Genomic DNA, 21,897 nt, shown 5'->3' with positions numbered 1-21,897 from the left:
GCCACAAATGGACATGCTCGGAAACTGACGTGAACGCTTTTGTATACAACGTGCTTAGTAATTATACTAAATTAAAAATAAGCAGCAAGTCCCGTTCAAAAGCGCTTGTATTATACTCCAAGAAGAGACAGAAGAGGGCAATTGTTTTACCAAATGCGAAACTTTATATTTAACCTACATTGTACGCAATCGAGAAAATTTTTCAAACTAAATGATTTGAAATAAACACAAGATTATATTATTCCCTTTTTTTAATATCTAGAAAAGCTCGATCCGGGGATCGCATCTGCGCACATTCTGGGGGTGCGAGGGCAAATCCACCCTTTGTAATTTCAACCCTGAACCAAAAGGGTGGCAGCACCCTCTCGATCCCTCAAATCCTACACGGTTCAAATCAAGGCCCAAATCTAAAATTCATTTTTCCTTACAACAGAATTTAATTAACTGATCTTTTTATAAAACTACATAAAATCAAAATTATTGAAAAAAATTATAGGCAAACTAAGTTTTCTGAGAAAAAATCACAGTTGAAATAAATTTAAAAAAATTTTGTTTGTTTGTTTCAGACTTGCTTAGAAACATGGCCCACACCAGTGAGTGAGAACGTCTACTTTGTTGTGGCAAATTTGGTAATGTGCTACATTCTTCCATTGGTTCTGATTTCAATTTGTTATCTGCTGATTTGGAGGAGGGTGTGCTGCAGGAAACTTCCGGGCGAACCGCAAGCCCATGGCGAGCACATGATACAGCGTTCAAAGATGAAAGTCATCAAGATGCTTATGGTGGTGATAATACTGTTTGCTTGCTCTTGGCTCCCTCTCTATTTGATATTCACCAGGATCAAACTCGGTGGTCCGTTAACCCCTGGGGGCGTCGAGGACTCGCTGATCCATGCCTTCCTCCCCGTGGCGCAGTGGCTGGGGGCGTCAAACTCCTGCATCAATCCTATCCTTTACGCTTTCTTCAACCGCAAGTTCAGAGCCGGTTTCAAAGCCGTACTCTCGAGCAGGTCTTGTTGCTCGACTCTCAGATATGACTACAGGAGCCAGATGACCATCAGCTCACGTGATACAGTGAGAAAAGGCCCCGTGAAGAGAATGACCATTTCTGCCGGAGTTCCGATCAAACCGAAAAGGCCAGATCCGAATCTGAGGACCATGTCGCTGAGGACACCATCCACCATCCTCCAAAACAACAACTTCCTCCTGAGCCAGGAAGCTTTTAAAAATAACTACCATGATTTCGCCTGCAATGGAACATTTGTTTGAAAATATTAAATATTATTAGTTTTGGTTAGAACACGGTCCATGGTTGAGGATCCACCAGTTCGGAGCAACGGGTCTTTATTGTCTTGTAAAACTATTTAAGAAGTTTATTAATACTGTATATATTGTCACTTACAAATAATGTAATATAAACCATTAACTATTACATAATTACTTAAAATGAAATATTGTTGGAGTTAAATTAAATTAGACGATAGCCCTGATGTTTGTGACAATCTGTAACATTAGTGAATACGCAGCTTTCATTTAATTGTGCAAAAAGACTCTTGTTTCTTAATAAAGGTAAGATTACAAAATTATTTTATTAAATTTATTGTTTTTGTTTTTAACAAGAGTGATGTAAGTCATTAAAAGGTTTTAATTTTACAAGTTGAAAAATTGATGTTCTACCGTATCACCTTGTAAATTACTTACTAACAACACTCTTGGGTTTTAATTCAACATTTATTTATAGCATTTTTCAGTAAAATGAAACTTTTTTCAACCAAATGAAACTTTTTTTCGACCAAATGAGACTGTTTTTCAATCAAATGAAACTTTTTTTCAATCAAATGAAACCTTTTTTCAATCAAATGAAACCTAAAACCTAATGATAATAATTATGTAGAGGAATAAATAAATGATATTATAGTACTAACAATAATTTTTATGATGATTCACTATTAATATTACAATAATTGAATGGTAAGGCTTAGGTAAAAGAACATTTCTTGTGAAAATCTGTATTTATCTAACTTTTCTACATCCACTCCGTTGAAGTTTAATTAAGTGGGATAGAAAAGTGTTTTTTAGCAAGCAACATCTTTCTTTGATAGAAATTATGAATGATTGAGTGGGTGTGGAGTTCAATCCTTTTTAAAAAGATGGTTCCTACTCACAGTAAGTTGTTTCGCAACAATCCGGAATTCGAGCCCTTTAGCCCATCATCAGGTTGAAGGGTTTCTACAAACACGTCCCTAGACATGAATTGCAAAAGTGAACCCGCTGATACCCCCACCAATGCGAAAACGCTCTTGAACCTGATGATGAGCTAATTGGCTCGAAATCCAGATTGTTGCTAAACAACTTACTGTGAGTAGGAACCATCTTTTTAAAAAGAGAGTTGTTGCTCACTCAAAAACACTTTTCTATCCTACTTAATTAAACCTCAGCGGGGTTGATGTAGAAAAGTTTGATAAATACAGATTTTCACAAGAAATGTTCTTGTACCTAAGCCTTACGATACAAATATTGTAATATTAATATTCAATCATCATATAAATTATTGTTAGTACTATAATGTCATTTATTTATTCCTCTACATAATTATTATCATTAGGTTTTAGGTTTCATTTGATTGAAAAAAGGTTGGTTTCATTTGATTGAAAAAAGGTTTCATTAGCTTGAAAAATGGTTTCTTCATTTGATTGAAAAAAGGTTTCATTTGATTGAAAAAAGTTTCATTTTATTGAAAAAAGGTTTTATTTGGTTGAAAAACGTTTCATTTGACTGAAAAATGCTATATTAGTTAAGTATATGAAACTTTGTAAGAGAAACATTCAAACTCAATTAATCTACATAAAGTGTTAGACGTACAAACCACTTTTTTACTCATGAATAATCTGGATGTCGGTATGGTCTGGATTTGAAAAAAAAAAAAAATATTTAAGATTGTTTTGCCATGATGATGAAATTAAAATAGGTCGAAAGCTTCGCAGTAGCAATGAAATTTATTTTTCATCCAGACATACTGAGATCCAGATTATTCGCAATGAATTTATGTCATAAACCATTTTATTGTGATATTTCCTCTTGTGGTCTGTGGGAAGATAAACCTATAGTTTGATAGTTACCATAGTCTTCTTGGTCTGTCTATCCTTGCTTATACGTACTGCTTACGTACGATTGGGAGCATATAAGTTTTTAAATAATTGCTGCCAAGCACTACAAAAATTTATTTTGCACCAGGAGAAAACCACCTATTTTGGGTTTTGGTAGTCCAGGGTCAGACCTAAGTCTTATCTGACCAACCACCAAAGTTTGATGCCAGCAGCTGTCAACAGCTAGGTCATTCCAGCCCTTAACATGCAATTTTTAAATCTAGACAAACTCACACTCTTATATATTATTTCCTATTTATATATCATTCATCAATGGTGAAGTACTTGTTCTCTAGCACTTTTTGTCAATACTGATAATATTTTTGTGTTTATAGAATTGAACTATATTTTCTTTTTATTTACTTGGAATATAATTCTAAAAAAATGAAAGATTTTTTTTTTCGTGTGCACAGAATTTGAATTTATTTTTACTCTCCATGAACTGGATGTAATTCATTTTATTGAAACATATGCCATACACATGAACTTTTAAATATAAATAAAAAAATCAGTTCAACTAGAAATTAGTATTTCTTGTTTTTAGTAGAGTAGTTAGACTTTGAACAACCAAAAACAAAAATGCTTTTTCGCAGCGAAAGAAAGTTTACGACCGCCAAAAAAGAAAACCCTTTTGTCGGACCCAACACCTATGTCATCTACTATCCTTTGGATTTAAAACGTCGGTTTAACAATATTTAATACTTACTTTATACCTGAAAAGAGTTCAGAAGTGGTTGGTTGGATCAAACTTTAATGTGTTTATTTAAAATTTTTCCTCGCTCACCACAAGACAAAACTAACCAAATATTAATTTATTAAGAAAATAAAACAACAATAACTACACTGTAACCAGTAAATACAATATAATACAATACAGTAATACAAACAAATACAAGAAGTTATAGATATAAGATAAACTCTTATTTTCTTGAATAATAATTCACTTGTGATAAAAATTATTTTACAGAGGAAGCTGTTCCATTTAGATTTAAAATTGGCCACAGATCTTTGCCAGTGATATGTAGCCCTGGTCCAAATAAGTACAACATTAAGTACAGAAAGCATAGAATAATAGTGAGTCATCAAACTGCTTCAAAATAATCCTTAAAAATTGTAATTATTATTATTTTTTGTTTTTTTGCTAATTTCAGGGAGGTAGTAGTCTTCGTTATACCGCAGCCAGAAAAACTAGAGATTTAGACAATACTGAACCCCCACCTGAAAAGAATAATGAAACCCGGGCTAAGCCCAAGGGAAAAGTGAGTCTTATTACAACCATAAATATTAAATTGAAAAGAGTTTATTTTCTATTTTCAGATTACTTTTAAAAACATTGACCTGTACGTAATCTTGTTAACAGAAAACATTTTTAATTAAAATTTTAGTTTTTTTTTTTTGGGGGGGGGGGGGTTCTTAACTATAAATTTTGCATTTAGAATAGAAAGTTTACAAAACTTTTATTTATTCTGCAATAAAAAATAAATATGATCAATTTATATTAAAATCTTGATTTTTTGCAATAAAATAAAATTTAATATTGTATATTTTGTATTATTTTCTTTTGATTGTTGTGTTTTCCATAATTTTATTTGCAGATTTATCGTGGGCATTATCCTCGCTATGGCTGTCCGGTCACTTCTACCAATTCTTACAAAATACCCGATGGTAACCCTCGTTTTAAAAAGAAAAAGATCTCATTTTATATTAGAGAGCCTTATTATCCAGTACGACGAGTATTTTGTTTTCCCGTAACGCGTTCTGGAAATTTAACCAACCATGTCTGTTTCAGAATAAAAATTCTTTGCGTTGTAAAAAGTACTCCGGGCCTCGGTGGGGCATGAGCAAGACGAGTACTCATCGTTTGAACATTTCAAAGAGCAATCTCCCAAGCCCCGCTGATTATTACGTCAAAGAATCAGGGCCGACTCCACAACAGCTTTGGGATTGGAGCGTGAGACAGGAGGTCCAGAGAAATGAAAGCATTAATAACTGCATTGAAAAAACTTTAGAAAAAAGCAAAAAAGAGGTAAAAAGTTTTCGTTGTTTTATGTCTCTCTGAGAATTTATAAAATGTTTGTTTCAGAGTTTGCCTGGCCCCTTTGATACATTTGTTGATCCTTCAATTTTTAAGAAAAAATCTTTTAATGTAAAAGGAACATTTACAAAAGCAAAGGTATTTTCACTATTGCATAAATTTTGTTTATTTTAATAACATATTTATATTAATTATAACATAATAGATATAGTTATAATACTGACCAAACCCCATAACTTCCGACATGTAGAAAAAGGTTGATGTGTCCCACTTAATTCTTTGGCTCTATATAGAGAGCATGTAGGAATACCAACTGGTACGATAATTGTGCTTGAACAGTGAGTTTTATTGTATATAGTACTTAGATATCTTATTTTGTGTTCTCTTTCGTACATTCTAAGAGTGAATGTATTTATTAGCTTGAATGTTCAGTGTGAGAGGACCGATTGCATAATAATTGAGTACCCCAATCGACCCTCAGTTATGTTAGTTAATAAAGGGTGATGGAGGAATATCAAGTACTTCACTAGCTTGAGTGACAAATTTAGCGTGTGTAAATTTAAAAATGGCACACATTGTGGGTTGAAATAACCTAGCTGGTGACAGCCCCTGGAGCCTAACTTTAACAGTAGTACAGACCTGGACTGCCAAAACCAAAACTGGGAAATTCTGGTGGTTTGCTGCAAGAAGTCATAAGCCCAACTCTGTACATGTGTGTGCAGAGTTAAGTATAAATCAACCAAACAATATTTATTATAATTATAACATTATTTATAATAAAATAACAAGTACAAAGTATAACAAAATTGAAAAACAAAACAAAACCATAAAACTAGAAATTTTCCATTAATAGTAACTTTATAAATTAAAAATTACAAAACCAAGCAATCAAAGGAGAATTTTTACAGAAATGTAGTTCTTATACAAGTTATTTATATTTTATTTGTAACTTTCAGCGTGCAAAATCGCCCGTTTGTTCTGATGAACCTTCACCACAGTCCTTTTATATTAAAGACACTTTTGGAGTTACGTGTCTTAATAATAAGAAACGTCCACCTTTTAATAATACGTCTAGTTTTCCAAAGTTGAAAACTCACCCTGTAGGTTAGTACCTATAATATTGAAAATTGTAACATAGATCTGAATGTTCATTTGCAATTTTTTTTTTTTTTTTACTTAGGTCCTGCTGATTATAACCCAACGTACAATACGATTACATTTAATATTTGCAAAAAATTGCCACCGATCTCTGCAGGATTTGTCGCTCCTTTTAACAACACTGCGAAAAGATCGTTACATAATTTGAAAAATGAAACGCCATCGCCATTTGAATACGACACACGGGTACGCTACAGTCAATAAATCAACATAAATTTTATTTAAATTAATAAATTTGTTTTGTTTTTTTTCCAGCCTAAAAAGAAAATACGGTTTTGTGAAGAGCCACTGGGAATCTTGAGTTCAAAAACGCCAAGGTTTCCTAAGCAATGTGAGGTATGTAAATAAATTTTCATCCTCTTCCGTATTTTTATTTTAAAAATGAGTAATTATTTCGATTTTAGAGTTCACCTTCTCCTCTTGATTACGACATTCATCCAAGTACAAACACACGCCACTGCAGCCATGCCAAACTTCAACGCTCCTTTAACAACACCGAAAAAAGGATCATGGAAATCAAAGAGCCAGATTATAATGCAGGTAAAGTTCAATGTGGCATTAAGAGCATAAAAGCATTGCCTAAAACATCCTCTTTTTTTCTTTTTTTTTTAATGTTGGACATTCTGATGTGCATGATATCACATATGCTTAAATCAATATTAGCAATGTTGATAATAAGAATAGTAAATGATACTCAAAGAGTAAGATTTGTAACTTTAAGAAACTTTTCCTTTTGTTTGGCCAACATGGAAAATTATATAAATTCAATTAATTTAGCCATTTGTCTTAAGACATTCAAAAATGCTTACATTACAAATCTTTTTTGCATAGTCTGTGAATTTTTGCATTAATATTTTGACAAGAATAGAATGGTGGATTTCTCATTGCACATTTTGACAGTAGGTTGATAAGGATAGGGTGAAAGTTTGACATCAGTAATGAAGTCTGGTAATAAAAGTTCTTCAGGTGGTTGTGAAAGATAAGTTTCTATGGACTTCTCAGTTCAAAGTATCCTGGATTACAGTAAAACACAATTTATGAATTTCTCAAAACAATTTTGAATAGTAAATCATTTCACTGTGTTAAATTAAAACAGGAAGTGATTGTTCATTACGTTTTTTTAAGGCTGGCAGGATTTGATTAAAACCCTTATGCTTTTCCTGTTGTCTGTCTATTCTAGAACCATCATAAGATCCAGCAAAATGCTAATTATAATAGGAGTAGTTTCTGATTTGGTTTTTGTTTGTAAAATAGTTTGGATTCCTTCTAATTTATTTTATATATATAATTTGTGGCAATTTCTTCTTCTTCTGACTGAGAGAACCTATGATTAGGTTAATTCCTGAATATTCTGTGTTCAGATATTTTTCTAGAATTGTAAAGAACTAATTGAAAGTGGTAAGGCATTTCTGATTTGGTTGTTGTTTATAAAATGGTTTAGATTATTTTTAATTTTTTTAATTTGTGGCGATTTCTTCAGATTCTTTAGACTTTGAAATGTACGTATAGGTTAGTGCCTGGGTATCATGTTTTACATATTTATGCAGAACATTAAAGAGCTAATTGAAAGTTCTAAGGAGTTTCTGATTTGATTTTTGTTTATAGAATAGTTTCGACTCCAATTGTAGCTTTTTTTGTTCACGTTTGAGGCAATTTCGTCTTCTTCATACTTAGTAACCTAGGTAAAGGTTAGTCCCTAAATATTCTGTGTTCAAGTGCTTCTTCTGAAGGGCAAACAAGCCTGTACATTGTCCAAAATTCTGCTGAATATTGGTTAATCATTATTACAAGAATGACCTTTTTATTTCTATAATGCCAGGCTCTTATTCAATTCATGGATTGTTCATAAGTTCTTCAACCCTTGATGCTTGTTTTTTCGGTTTGATGTAAGGATTGATTTTTCTGTAATTCAAAATTTAGAGTTTTTATGAACAAGCTAGACTTTGCATTGCATTTATTTTGGTTGTAGTTTGTTTTTGCAATATCTCAGGCCAAAAAATTACTGGTAAGTGCAACAGTGGGTTCAGATATATATAAACTAATCAACCATCTTTGTATTCAATATTCTTTTTTCAACAAGCCATCAACAGTAATTTATAACTTTACCAGCAATATACTGAAGTTTCAAAGTTCAACTTATTTTTCCAGAAGGATCTAGATGGCACTGAAGCCAAATTTTACCGGCTAAAAAATAGCGCAACTATTGATTGTACTTATATTTTCATTGTAATGTCAGTAAAGACCTAATGCTTTCATTAGCTTTGGTCTGTCTTGCTTTCAACCAGTTTTCTACTGTTTTTTTAGAGTTCTTTTGTCATTTTTAGTAGTGTGTGGAGGTACTGCGAAAAGCAATGAATGTCAATGAGTTAGTTCTACAGCAAAGGGGGCAGCATATAAAAAATAGCCCAACTTTCAAACTACCTAGGATTAAAAAAATTGTCTGTTTAAAAAAAACCTATTTTTTGTAACAAAAATAACAGCTTTTAAATATTTAGCGTATGTTAATTTTTTTTTGTACTTTGTTGTATTTTCAGCACCAAACTCCTATTTTCCAAGCAAAGACGGCGTGCTTCCCAGCCCGCATAACATCATCATCGCCCGTGATGTCGGCGAGTCCACTCGCTGTCGCAAACCTCCTCCTGGTCCAACAAGTTACGAAGTAAGCACTCTTAAACACACTAATGGATTTACAATTAGATTCTTCATGATGTCATTCTTCTAGAGGATTTTAAAAAAGATGTTCCGTACCACGCTTTTGACCTCATGATCCCGGTTTATAATAATTTGACGCATTGCCTTCAGATGTCCAGATTATAACTAACAACAAAGGATCAAAGCCACAGCTATTTCATAGCTAAATGTATAGAATGTATAGATAATTAGATATGTTATAAAAATATTGTTTAATTTCTTTTGGCTTCATTTTATTATTGTAGGTAATATACAAAAAAAAAGTAAATAAACAAGAAACCATTTATGGTTTTCCCATTAAATTTAATAATACGGTAATTTAAATTTTGAAACAATGGATTTCTTCCCAAAACACAAAGTTATCCAAGGCATAAGAAGTAAGACACAAAAGGGCTTAAATAATTTAAAATTTTAAACAAATATATGAAAGATGGTATGATAACAAAACTTTTCCTAGCCAAGGCAAAGCCTGGGATTAACTAGCCCAAAATAGTTATTAATCATACATCTGAACCAATAACTCCAGCAATAAAAAAATGGTCAGGATCAATAGTTGGTGATTGCTTTATTCACCTGTGAAGTCATGATACAGATATAATTTTTATAATCGGTTAATTTTATTTTAAACTATTGATATTTTTTCCTGCCATTCACAATTACATCTGAAATAAAAAGAAGATAAAAATTGCTTACATATAGCAATATATGTAATAATCATAAGCTTTTTATTGGTTTCTATTTACATTTGATTTTATGTGTTCAATAAAATAAAAGATTATTTGGAGATTGTGAGATGCGGTGATGTAAGTTTTAGAAAAACACTTTCTTTATCGTGTCAACGTTTCGAGCTTTATTGAGATCATCTTCAGCACCTGGGATTTATAAACATTGTTTAAATTTTAACAATACATTTTTATATATGTTACATATATTTTACATTGTATATGTATGTGTAAAAGGTGACATAAGTTTTAGAAAAACATTTTCTTTATCGTGCCAACGTTTCGGACTTTATTGAGATCATCTTCAGAGCCTGGGATTTACAAACATTGTTTAAATTTTACACATACATGTAGGATATAAAATTTATGTAACATATATAAAAATGTATTGTTAAAATTTAAACAATGTTTATAAACCCCAGGCGCTGAAGATGATCTCAATAAAGCTCGAAACATTGACACGATAAAGAAAGTGTTTTTCTAAAACCTACGTCACACCAGACCGCATCTCACAATCTCCAAATTAACTAACGGTCACTAAACACCACACATAAAATAAAAGTATTCTCTTCTTGTAAAAATAAAAAAAATAAGTGGTTCAAATTAAATTAATTAGAAACTCACCCATCTGTCCCAAGTTTTGCCCATTATTTGCAATTGTATGCCAATGATTCCTGGTGAGTTTTATAGTTTTTCTAGCCACTTTTTTCTCTTTTTGCAATTGCTTTTGCTAGTGTCTATATAGTAATTGGGTCCTTATGATTTTAAAAGTAAATACTTATTTTCAGTTTAATTAAATAATAACGGTAGTTTCAATTACTGTTCGAATAATAAATTATTAAAATTTAATGATTATTTATGTAAGTTTTCAAGGCCCTATGACTTTTAAATTGTTTTGTTGCATGGCTAGACCTGATGTTATTCTGCAGACAAAGTTAAAAAGTTGATCAGTTGAAGTTTTTTTGTTAAGGAAAATTATTCTGGGTCAAAATTAATAAAATGTTACATCACAGAACTACTTGCTGTTGATGTTAATTATATACGTTAGTTTTTCCATAGGAAAATTCATCAAAAGCTAAGAAATTTTGATAATGATGAAAATCCCCCTTTGGAGAAAGAGTATTTTTTTCTAATTGATTATGGATACCAGAAACTGGAGAAGTTCATCCTGCACTCTGCTTACCCCATTCCAATTTGGGAGCTTGCAACACGTGTGTAAACTGAGCCTTCAGTGTGCTAGGTGTTCTTCCACCAAACAATCTTATTTTTGAAGGGGGTCAGATCGAATTGAGGATCTGAGACCTGATCCCGCTCAACCTATCATAAAACACATATCCATCATAAAAACCAGCAGTGATGATGATAATTGAACCCATCTACCAACCAAAAGCCTGATGTCTTAACCACTCGAGTACCATGATTCGCCAATCTTAAGAAGAGAAGTAATTCTTGAAAATATATTGACATGCATTAAATATTCGTAGAAAAACGATAGACTGCTGCAGCTGTTACTTAAGATAGAAATATGCATAAAATACTTGCACAAGACCTTAAAAATGAAACATCGAATAAAGACAAGACCACTTTGATCTATACATCAAACAGATTTATTTTTTCACATTTTAATAAATAAATTATTAAACATGCAGCATACCTTGGCAAACAGTGGTTTTAGCATTAAAAAAAGTCTAAAAATTATATATTTTAGAACATAGTGTTATAAAATATTTTTAAAAAATTAATTAAGTAGCGTTAAAATGTAGTAGTTTTGTTTATAGTAAGAACTGGTGAGTCAGGATGCTTATGCTTAAGATTTTATCGTCCGCCTGCTGAGTTTGGAAAAAGGTTAAACAAATCAAAAGTTATTGGAGTTCCAATATATGACTGAAACTCTTTCTCATATGGAATGTGAGAGAAGAAGGTGAACCAGAAGGGCTATCATGAAGACAATTTACTATTTTTAAAAAATCCTTGCTAGTTTAGGTCAAATATGTCCTTTCCAAATGTTATTCAAGACAAACTTGTTATAATCAAGGAAATTAATTAAAATTTATCCAGTTTTCTTCAAGAAAATAAGAATGAAACGCTGCTTTGCATTTTTATTAAGTTCCATTAGTAAAAATAAATTATTCTTGCGTGAGAAAAAAAAAATGTTGAAAGAATCTTGTGTTCCTCCTAGATTGACTAATGAAGTCAAGGTTTTTACTTTATTAAAATCAGTACTCATCAGGGGTTTGAAAAGCTGAAAATTTCCTTTCTGTTTAAGCACCTCTTGTTGATGTTTCAGGGGTTTTATACATTTCATTAGTTAATTAAAAATGTGTAAATTATCTTTTCTATGAAATGTGATCTTCCGTATCGACGAGAAGTGAAAAACAACAAATTTTTATTCATTTACTTTACCAAAAAAAAAAAACTTGTTCTTGTTTCAGATCCATCCGTTGTATTCGAACGCTTTGATCAAAGCGTACACGACGCACAATGTGACCTTTAACCAGAAGGACGTGTTCAATACGCAGGGCAATTTTGGCCCGAAGCTCCCGAGGAAAATCCTGCGTTTCTTTGTTAGGTCGGGGACGACAAAGAAGTTTTACCAAACTTGTTTCTGAACAATTCATAGAATACCCTTTTTTTAAAAGTTAAAGATGCAAAATTTGTTGTTCGAAGAAAACACAAATATAAATTAAATTTCAGAGTGGATGTTTTTCTTCTTTTTTTTTCTCCCTATAATCCTTATACTATACTACTAACATCACGTTTTAAATACAATAATAATATAATAACTACACACATAATTCATTCTACATACTATTGAACAATCACAGCTTCAAAATGTCTATTCACTTATTAATTAATAGTTTAATAGATTTTCTTAATTATTTAATTTTTTTAAACACAGATAAATAATCTAAAGACAAATTGAAAGTATAATCCAGAAGGATTGTCTAGAAATTATGTCAACATGAAGTTGCAAAGTAGAATTTATTATTCAAGCAAATATTTTTTCTTTTATGAGAAATGAGGACAATTTAAAATTAAAAAATCATTAGTAAAAAAATTTACTTAGTGCAATTTGACACTCTATTTTCAAACTGTCGAAATTTAGTTCCAACTTCAAATTAATCGATAGCTTTTAAAGTACAAGGAATGGGAGCTTTGACAATTGCTTATTTTGATCAGGTCAAGGAAGAACATTAAAAAAAATCCAAACTTTACTGGATGCTGACCCGGGCTTCAAGTCATCGAAAGGCTATATCGGGGTTTTAAAATTTTAAAAAGTTAACTGACATTAATTATTATTTTTTACTTTTTAAAATTTGAAAGTTAAGAAAATTTCTTTAGTTAAAGATTGTTGAAGCAAAACAAAAGAGGAAACACTTAGAATTTTTTGTTTGGTTTTTAATTAATTAATTAACTTTTTAAGTTTTATTTTATTTTATTTTTTTAACTGTGCTTAGAATTTTTTGAAATGGGGCCTTAAACAAGATGCCTTTCATTTCTCGAAAATTGTATTGTGCCGGTGCGCTTACTCATGAAAAGTTGATTAATGCAAATAAAATTTTAGGCCGGCTTTTTCCTCCTGCAAATGCATACAAATGTGGACTTTACGACAATTCTGCAAATAATTTACAGCACAAAATAAAATGTCAAAACACACAGTAAAAATTTACAGATCAGGATAAACAGACTTACAATTATTGTAATATGTATAAAAAGAGTTTATTCAAATGATTTGCAAGCACACAAAAAAAATAATTGTTGTGAAGCAACAAATTCTGAATAGGTTAGTGTCATAATTTTTTTATTATATTTATTTGATATTTACAACTACAAATATTGTATTAAGTATGTTCATATATGTTGAATTTATCATTTGAGTCTCTTGTAGGAGAAATCTCCTCACTCCTTCACAACTGATATTTTGTTCAATCTTCACTCAATGAAAAGGTCTCGGAGTCACTTTTCTTCAATCTTCTTGGAGGATTTTCAGGTTTGGAAGTGATAAATGTCGTGCTAATAGATTACTGTGTGTGTTCAGTGACTGATGAAATTTTTTATAGTGGGTTCATGTACAAACGGGATGTGTAGATCGTTAAATGTAAAAAAGAGCATTTATAAATTGAAGGAGAATTTTAGAGTGGAGACGGTGTAAATTAGAATCTTTGGTTGAGCCCCACACTTCACAATACGCTCAGAGAGGTCTAATCGTCCCGTAAATTAAAAGTTTGTTTTCAATGTCTAATATTGGGTCATGAGCCAAGTAGTCGTCTTAATAATTTATAATGTCGGTTTGTTTACTGTCTTTTCAGTCTTGTGTTGGGTCATTATAATTAATTTGTAAAACAAATTGGAATTTTCATAAGATACTGGTAGTGAAAAATTGATTAATTTGCTTTTTTTAATAAGGTTTTAACAAATCTGTGGTGTTTGTTTTCATCAATCATAATATTAAAGAACGCAAATACCAAATTTCAAAAAAATTTCACATACACAGATCTAAGTTATTTTGTTTGGTGTTATATGCTCAGATAGCTGTTTAAGATATTGTCAAATTCTTGAGAAGACTCATTCATTGCATTGCAATTATTTCACCTTCTGCAAGGTTGAGTTTGGTTTTTGCTTCTGCTATTGGCAGTTTTCTGAAATAACCACAGGTAGACGTATTTATAGAAAAACGGTCTGTTTTTTGCGTTATTTCATTTCAAGTCGTTCCACTATGAAAAGAGTGATTTCTTATTCGGCTCAAAGAACAAAATTTCAATACCGTCGTGTAAAAAATACGATGAACGTCTTTGAGCAACGATTCAAAAAGGCCGCGTAAAAGAAAGCCGGACTTGAAATCTAAAAAAGTTAAAAACAAAAACGGAATGCGTCGCTCAAAATAAATTAGCTCAAACTAACGGGGGATACGGAAACAAAAACGGAAAATGAAGAAAATAAAACCGGACAAAAATCCGTTTTCCAAAACGTCGGTTTCCGCGAAAACGAACCCAGTCTGTTTATTTTCCGAAATTGGCTTCAAATTCTAATGAAACTCAGATTCTGAGTTCGAAAGCCGACAGACAGACATTCATATTTCCATATAAAAAAATGTCCAAAACGCATTCGCGAAAAATTATTCTAAATTTCTAACCACTTTTTAAAACTGTATAATACAGAGTCAATTTTAAATTCTTAAAAAATATTTATGAAATAACTAGCCGTCACAAAAATCGATGTAAGAAAAATTTTATTGTCTGAAAATATGTCCGGATCAGTTTCAAAAATAATATTTCAGATTTCCCAGGATAAGATTAAATTTTATCAAATTTAAAGATGTTTTACTCCATAATTATGCCGATCCGAGTAAATGTTTTTTTTCGTTAAACAAGGGTTCTAATGAGAATTTATAAATACACGAGGGTTATATGCTAAATTTTTCAGGGACGTTCCGTTAGACGACTTAATAGATATCGTTGGCAAAGACTTCACCCAAAAATATCATCTTTAATGCAAGATAGCTTTGATACATCGTCAAATTTTCCATGGAAAAAATTTCTAAATTGTTTTAATAATACTAGTTTTTCCAGGACTTTAAGGACGAGAAATTTTGTATTTATTTCATAGTGACAACTTTGTTATTTAGACATCATGATTAGTCGTAAGTGCTTTAAAAAAAAAAAAAGAGATCCCCACTTTTAGGGTAAAGTCCGGGGATCAAGCCCATTCGTGCTTGAGAGACCTAAATTGTTAGGTGCTAAGAAAAGCTCGCTGAAAAAGCAATGGTTCGCAGCATAATTAAATAGTAAGTACCAATCCACCATTTTCTTTTTTTAAAGATGAAAGTCCTGTTTATTTAAATTAAATAAAAAAAGTTAAATTAGTTTTAAAATTTAGAAAGGAAATTTAATTTATGTTAATTATAATTATTTTCCTGTTTAATTAATAACGTTTTACTTAATAGAAATAATTTCAAGCTTAAAGCTCGTAATCAGACTGAAATGAGTTACAAGCCCTTCCCTCAACATGTAATTTCAATTTATTTTTATTTCATTTTTCTCCTTTCCTGATCACGAGCTTTAAGCTTATAATCTGGCAGTTGTAAAGAAAAAAATTGTGAGTAGAATCATCTTTTACAAAAAGCGTTTTAATTAATCGGTAATAATTAGACCTTTAGGGGGTCTGTTTCCTAATAATCAGGATTCAGAGGTCAGCTCGTCTCGGAACGAGAGACAGCGTAACGAAGTAGATTAATTCAAAAGTAGAATTGATTCAGGGTTCACAAAAGCAGTTACAAAGTTCTGATGGTAAAATTGATGGAAAATTTTTGATAGCACTAGGTCATAAATATCGTAGGTACTCATATCAAACATTTGAACCTCAAAAAATTAAACATTTACATAATAATAATTTCATTACATATTAATTTACATAATAACAAAATTACAAGAATTATATTCATTCTTTTGTTATCCCTAACCCACACTGTGATACTTGCAGCTGTTTTAAAATGGCGGGCTAAAAAGATATCAATGGACTAAACCGCAACATTTTTACGAAAGTCAAAAAAAAAAAAATTATCAAAATTCTAGATGTGCAAATGACAGAGGCAAAACAATTATTTTAGTTAGTCCGTACTAAGCCTAATTGATCAAGGCGGAATCCGATTTGGTTTTACTTTTTTTTTTAAATAATAAATTTCCTATTTTTCTTCCTTATAAAATTTCATTTAATTAATAATTTTCTTTTTATATATTGCAGGCCATATTTCTTCCTTGCTGGGTTTGATATATCACCAGTGTATGAAATATCTGCTTTGATCAACACTCCTGCGTTTCCGACTGCTTTCGTTCCAATTATCAGATTTGGAAAGTAATTTAACGAGTCGAATATTCTGAAGACTTTCTGGAAGCATCATACCCTCGGCAACTTTTATTTGGGATTGGATGAGGTCAACACTAAAAGTATGTAATATTTTTCTCGAGAAAAATACAAGTACATGGGTAACTTATTTAATGCAAATTACTCAGTGATTTCTTCTGTGACTGTGTGTTCTACTTGGAGAGGGGCGTTTACCTCTGTAAAGTAAAATTTGTCTTGCGCTTCAACCAGGGATTCAACGGTTCCTGCATTTTCATAGCCTACGTGTTTTGCCAGCTTCAGCATATTTTCAAGTAAGGCATCTCATACTAAACCAAATCACATACAATTATTATAAAATGACTAAAATTAATTGATTTTTCAGAAGATTGTTCAGTTATCTTTGGTTCCAATTTTGGTGCGAGAGCGATTTCTACTACTTTTTGGTGCCTCATTTGTACAGAACAGTCTCTCTCAAATAAGTGGATGTTTCCAGTTTTGTCTCCGATAAGCTGTACTTTGATATGTCTCGGTTTTTCAATAAATTTTTCAATGAACATAGCTCCATTGCCAAAAGCTGCTGCAGCTTCAGAGCTTGCTCGCCCAAATGCTTCTGCGACACCTATTTAAGAGAACTGTCACATCAGATGGACAACAAGTTCACAAAGCAAAGTGGACTGATTAAAAATGTTTTAGTGGACAATCGAGGTAAAAGATTTTGTATTCTAAAAAGTTGCGATGTGACAGCTTAATTTTTCTCTTCATCAGGAAAATTGCCATCAGGGTATTTTTTGCCTGTGCTGAATTGGTAAAAAAATCAATAGCCATGTTTTCAGATCATGACAAAATGCAGATGTTCAGCTAAAAGGCAGACGAGAAATAAGTAATAGGAATGTCCAGGCCCATCGTAATATACCTGAAATCGTTCAAGTTGCAAAGGTAAGAATACAAACATTTACATTGTTTATTGTTAATTAGCAAGTCTTAGTAACTGAACTTTGTGCAAATTGAAGAAAAGCTGTGTTGACATAATCCACCCTGGATACAGATTTCTTTCAGAGCCAATTTTGCAAAAGCCACTATAGATGCAGGTCTGAGATTCATTGGTCCTTCCTCAAAATTTATCAAGCAGATGGGAGATAAAGTTACCACGCAACAGGCAGCGCTGACTCTGGTATGCTGATTGTTCTAGTCCAGTAAAAAGATTTTATAAAAAAAAAAGTTTGAATCAATTTTCTTGTCTTATTATATTCAGGTACACCTGGGCCAGTTAAAACATCAGATGAAGCAGTCAAATTGTGCCAGAAACATGGGCTCGATGCAATATCAAACGGGCTTTTAGTGGCGACACAAGAGGAAAGCGAGTCATCAGGGAAATGAAGGTATCAGAAGAAATGTTCGGTTTTTAATTGAACTGTATAGTATTCAAATTGTTGCTTTTAAGTAGGATGTCGCAGAAGCATTCGGACGAGCAAGCTCTGAAGCTACAGATGCTTTTGGCAATGGAACAACGTTCATTGAAAAATTTATTGAAAAACCCAGCCATATCATCGAGCAACTTCTCAGAGACAAAGCTGGAAACATCCACTTATTTGAGAGAGATTGGTCTGTACAAAGGAGACACTAAAAAGTGGTTGAAATCGACCCCGCACCAAAATTGGAATCAAAGGTAAATGAATTATCTTCTGAAATATCAATCCTTTTTTTTATCATCGTATAATAATTGTTTTGGTTTAGGTACTTGATACAATACTTGAAAGTGCACTGAAGCTGGCAAAACACGTAGGGTATGAAAACGCAGTAATCTTTGAATTTCTAGTCGAAGCGCAAAACAAATTTTACATTATAGAGGTAAATTCCCGTCTGCAAGTAGAACCCACAGTCACGGAAAAAATCACTAGGTAATTTTCATTAAATAAATAATGTAACACGAGAAAAATTAAAAGTACAACATATTTTTAGTGTTGGCCTCATTCAATCCCAGATAAAAGTTGCTGAGGTTATGATGCTTCCAGAGATGTCTTCAGAGTGTTTGACTCATTAAATTACTTACAAAATTTGATAATTGGAATGAAAGCCGTTGGAAACGTGCGAGTGTTGATCGAAGCGGCTATTTCATACACTGGTGACATATTGTAACCCAAGGAAGAAATACGACCTGCAGCATTATAAGACATTGTCTAAGATGCTGGGGAATGCTAGGATTCACATTTCATCCTTTAAAGTAAATAGCCTATCATTTAACTAAAACATTTTAGTTGATTTAATATTTACGAATTTCATATTAATTTCAGCTCTAAGGGATCAACACGCTGATGTAACGATAAAGTACACACTCGTGACACACAGAACCATAAAAACAATTGACATTGAAACATTGGACTAAAAGTAGAAGGCAAAGATTTGTATGTTTCTATCTGTATGAAAAATAAAGTTGTTCTCCCTTATAATATTTTAAACTTTTTTTTTTTTCAAATAATAATTAGTATGTTGCAATTTATGATTATGCCTAGCATTTTAATTTTTTCTGTACTATAGCTGTAAATTTCATTACACTAAATGATTATTTGGAGATCATGAGAGGCCGTCTAGTGTGACATAGTTTTTAGAAAACATTTTCTTTATCGTATTGTTTCAAGCTTTATTGAGATCATCTTCAGGGCCTGGGATTTATAAACATTGTTTAAATAATAAAAGAAAAAAAATTAAAAATGAATTTATACAACGCTAGAAATTTTAGATTCAAAGTATTTGTACACAAAGTTGGTGACAAAGTAAAACAAGGAGATGAAGATGGAAATGATAGTCCAAGCTCCCATGTACTGTAGTGTCAAAGGAATTGATGTGACAGTCGGTTTGAAAGTATTTATATCAATGATCTGCCCGATTCCATCAAGTCCTATAACTATCACCTATATGCCAATGACTCCCAAATATACATATCCTTCTACCCTTCCGATCTTCACTCAGCCACTCTCAAGATCCAAAAAGACCTAAACTCCATCAACGAATGGGCGCATAAAAATTCCCTAGTCCTCAAACCATCCAAATCCACCGCCATAATTATCGGGTCCAGGCAACTCCTCAATTCCCTCCCCAGCATCCCACCTCTCATGCTAAATAACCATCCCATTCCCTTCTGCTCTTCGGTTAAAAACCTAGGAGTAGTCTTTGACCAAAACCTTTCCTGGCATTCCCAAATTTCCCGCCATTCCATCGCCTCCCTCAGCCTGTTTCGTCGGTCCTGGCTCCTCTTACCTTTCTCCACCCACAAATTCCTTGTATCTTCCCTTATACTTCCCTTCTTCGATTATAGCTGTTTGGCATACGGTGGTCTCTTGGAGGGGGAGAACGCGCAATTGAAGCATATTATGAATTATTGCGTAAGATTTGTGTATGGGATCCCAGGTGTCGGGGTTGTATTCCCAACTTTCCTGGCTATTCCCCTCCTTCCGTGCACAGTATTTCCTAGGTTGCTTTCTTTTCCAGTCCATCCACACTCGTCGTCCTCCTTACATCATCCAATCCCTCCAATTCAACATCTCACTCATAAGACCCGCTCAACCCCAATCGATCTTATCCTTCCGCAACATACAACCCATACCTTCGAAACATCCTTTCTGAGCCCCTAAACTCTGGAACTCCCTTCCCCTTTCTATTCGTCATGCTGCCTCCTTTTCCTCCTTTAAATCCCACCTGTATAATCACCTCCTCTCCCTCCAAGCAGAGACCTCACATTAACATTTGTTATTTTTGTTTAATATTCTGGTAATTTTTTCTTCTGTCCTGCCTTATTGGTATTCATTGTGCCAAGATTTCTATATATATATATATATTTTTTTTTTTTTACTTTTAACTTCATAGAAGGAACTTCCTTTATTTATTTCATGTAAATTATTCTTAGGTGACACCAGTCCCAGAATAGTTATTTTTCTTAAAAAAAAAAAAAGTCGAAGGTGATGACATGCTCTTGTATATTGTATAAAAAGTTTTATTAAGATGTTAAAATGTTTACATTAGTAATTATTATTAATTAATTACATGGGTAAATATACACATTTACAAGTTCTACAAGGGTTTAAACAATACATAAATCATAATGGATAACTGAGACAAAAATAATAATAATATACATGTTGGAAGAGGGCACCGCCAGCTGGTGGCCCCCTCAGGCCAGCCGTAGAAGAGGAAAGTTTCTAAAAAGATTCTAAAGATGACGCAGTTGGGTCGACAGGCTCTAAGAAAGATGGTTAGAGAAACGCTTCATGATGGAAGACTCGCAGTGTTTGTTCTTGTTTTATAAAAATAAAGTCTTTTAAAGGAGTTTTACGTATTCAATTCAGTTACTACCACATACATATAACAATAATTAAAAATATGGACATTTACAACATAACAGAACTTGTTGGGTAACTCTCCCTGGACATCAGAATTAACAATTATAAATTTAATCATACTAGCAATTAATATTTGTGATAATTCAAAACTATTATAAATATAGAAAATTTATTTAAATTAATTGGCTATGAAGTCTGTGTACAATACCACATGGATCCACCAAAATAGGTTAGTTTACAAAATACATTTTCAGAATGCTTGTGGCCAGTCGACAACATAAAAAACCCAACTCTCAAATTTTAATTGTATATATAGTAGAAAAGTTTCTAGTTGGTACACATGTTTTTATCAGCATGAATCCGTGAATGATGGAGAATCTTCTCAGTGGAATATCCAGTCCCATAGATGCGCCAAACTAGGTTAGGCCACAATATGTACGCATGTATATATATATATATGAGTTGCAGAGCCTTTTCAACACTTGTGGAAAGGGCAATTAAGAATGATCGAATAGAGTCCCAGTCGTTCCCTCAAAAATTAAAAATCGCTAGATCTTCCTCCTATTAGAGAGCCCAATTTTGTCAATCAAAAAACACTAGGTGCCAGGAATAGGCATGGTCAGAAAAAAATTGCGGTAAATCGCATAGATGTTGTTTTAAGATTTAACTTAAACAAAAGTTTCTCAGTAAGAGTCAAGATAACTTGTTGAGTCACAAACAAAATATAGGCATTTATGAGCTTGATTAGTTGAAGACAATTTTTTTTCTAAGATAGTCTAGTCGACTCAGAATTCATAACTCCCCTGAATTTTCACCAAATTCAGCTTTACATTAGTTGAAAAGCTGGCTTGTCTGTCTTTCAACATATGCCAACAACTTTGAGGTGTTACATCATTATAAGTAAGAGAATTAAGGATATCAACAAAAACATCTCAAACATTTTATTTTATATCTCAGATTTTAATTGAT

General features: G+C 32.3%; 2 protein-coding genes and 1 long non-coding RNA gene across 9 annotated transcripts; all 3 read left to right on the top strand.

The window, feature by feature from the left end:
• The first annotated feature begins 632 nt into the window (after positions 1-632).
• Positions 633-1,268, top strand: LOC112126335 (neuropeptide SIFamide receptor-like). Its single transcript, XM_024225234.1, has one exon. It carries the CDS (start codon positions 633-635, stop codon positions 1,266-1,268), a length of 636 nt encoding a protein of 211 aa, XP_024081002.1.
• A 2,359-nt stretch (positions 1,269-3,627) lies between these two features.
• Positions 3,628-12,449, top strand: LOC106672141 (sperm-tail PG-rich repeat-containing protein 2-like). Of its 2 annotated transcripts, none has more exons than XM_014403318.2 (12): positions 3,628-3,824; positions 4,113-4,219; positions 4,297-4,404; positions 4,741-4,869; positions 4,935-5,171; positions 5,229-5,318; positions 6,137-6,284; positions 6,361-6,524; positions 6,594-6,674; positions 6,743-6,878; positions 8,873-8,997; positions 12,184-12,449. In XM_014403318.2, exons 1-12 carry the CDS (start codon positions 3,725-3,727, stop codon positions 12,358-12,360), a joined length of 1,602 nt encoding a protein of 533 aa, XP_014258804.1. In that variant the 5' UTR covers positions 3,628-3,724; the 3' UTR covers positions 12,361-12,449. The 2 variants fall into 2 exon arrangements, with proteins under 2 accessions (XP_014258804.1, XP_014258805.1); XM_014403319.2 differs by lacking the exon at positions 12,184-12,449 and adding an exon at positions 9,061-9,227.
• A 2,963-nt stretch (positions 12,450-15,412) lies between these two features.
• On the top strand, positions 15,413-19,050 carry LOC106672139. Of its 6 annotated transcripts, none has more exons than XR_001341210.2 (11): positions 15,414-15,536; positions 16,493-16,695; positions 16,762-16,905; positions 16,977-17,299; positions 17,428-17,530; positions 17,605-17,765; positions 17,847-17,973; positions 18,039-18,260; positions 18,329-18,492; positions 18,554-18,815; positions 18,886-19,050. It is a non-coding gene; the product is annotated as an uncharacterized LOC106672139 (long non-coding RNA). The 6 variants fall into 6 exon arrangements; XR_001341209.2 differs by having other exon boundaries at positions 17,360-17,530; XR_002909914.1 differs by having other exon boundaries at positions 15,413-15,536; positions 16,977-17,530; positions 17,640-17,765.
• The last annotated feature ends 2,847 nt before the right edge of the window (positions 19,051-21,897 follow it).

Source organism: Cimex lectularius, unplaced genomic scaffold (genome assembly GCF_000648675.2).
Source record: "Cimex lectularius strain Harlan isolate CLEC.00 unplaced genomic scaffold, Clec_2.1 scaffold93, whole genome shotgun sequence".
Taxonomy (NCBI): Eukaryota; Metazoa; Arthropoda; class Insecta; order Hemiptera; family Cimicidae; genus Cimex; species Cimex lectularius.
Note: the sequence above shows the minus strand (reverse complement) of the source record. Positions and strands in the feature narration are given on the sequence as shown.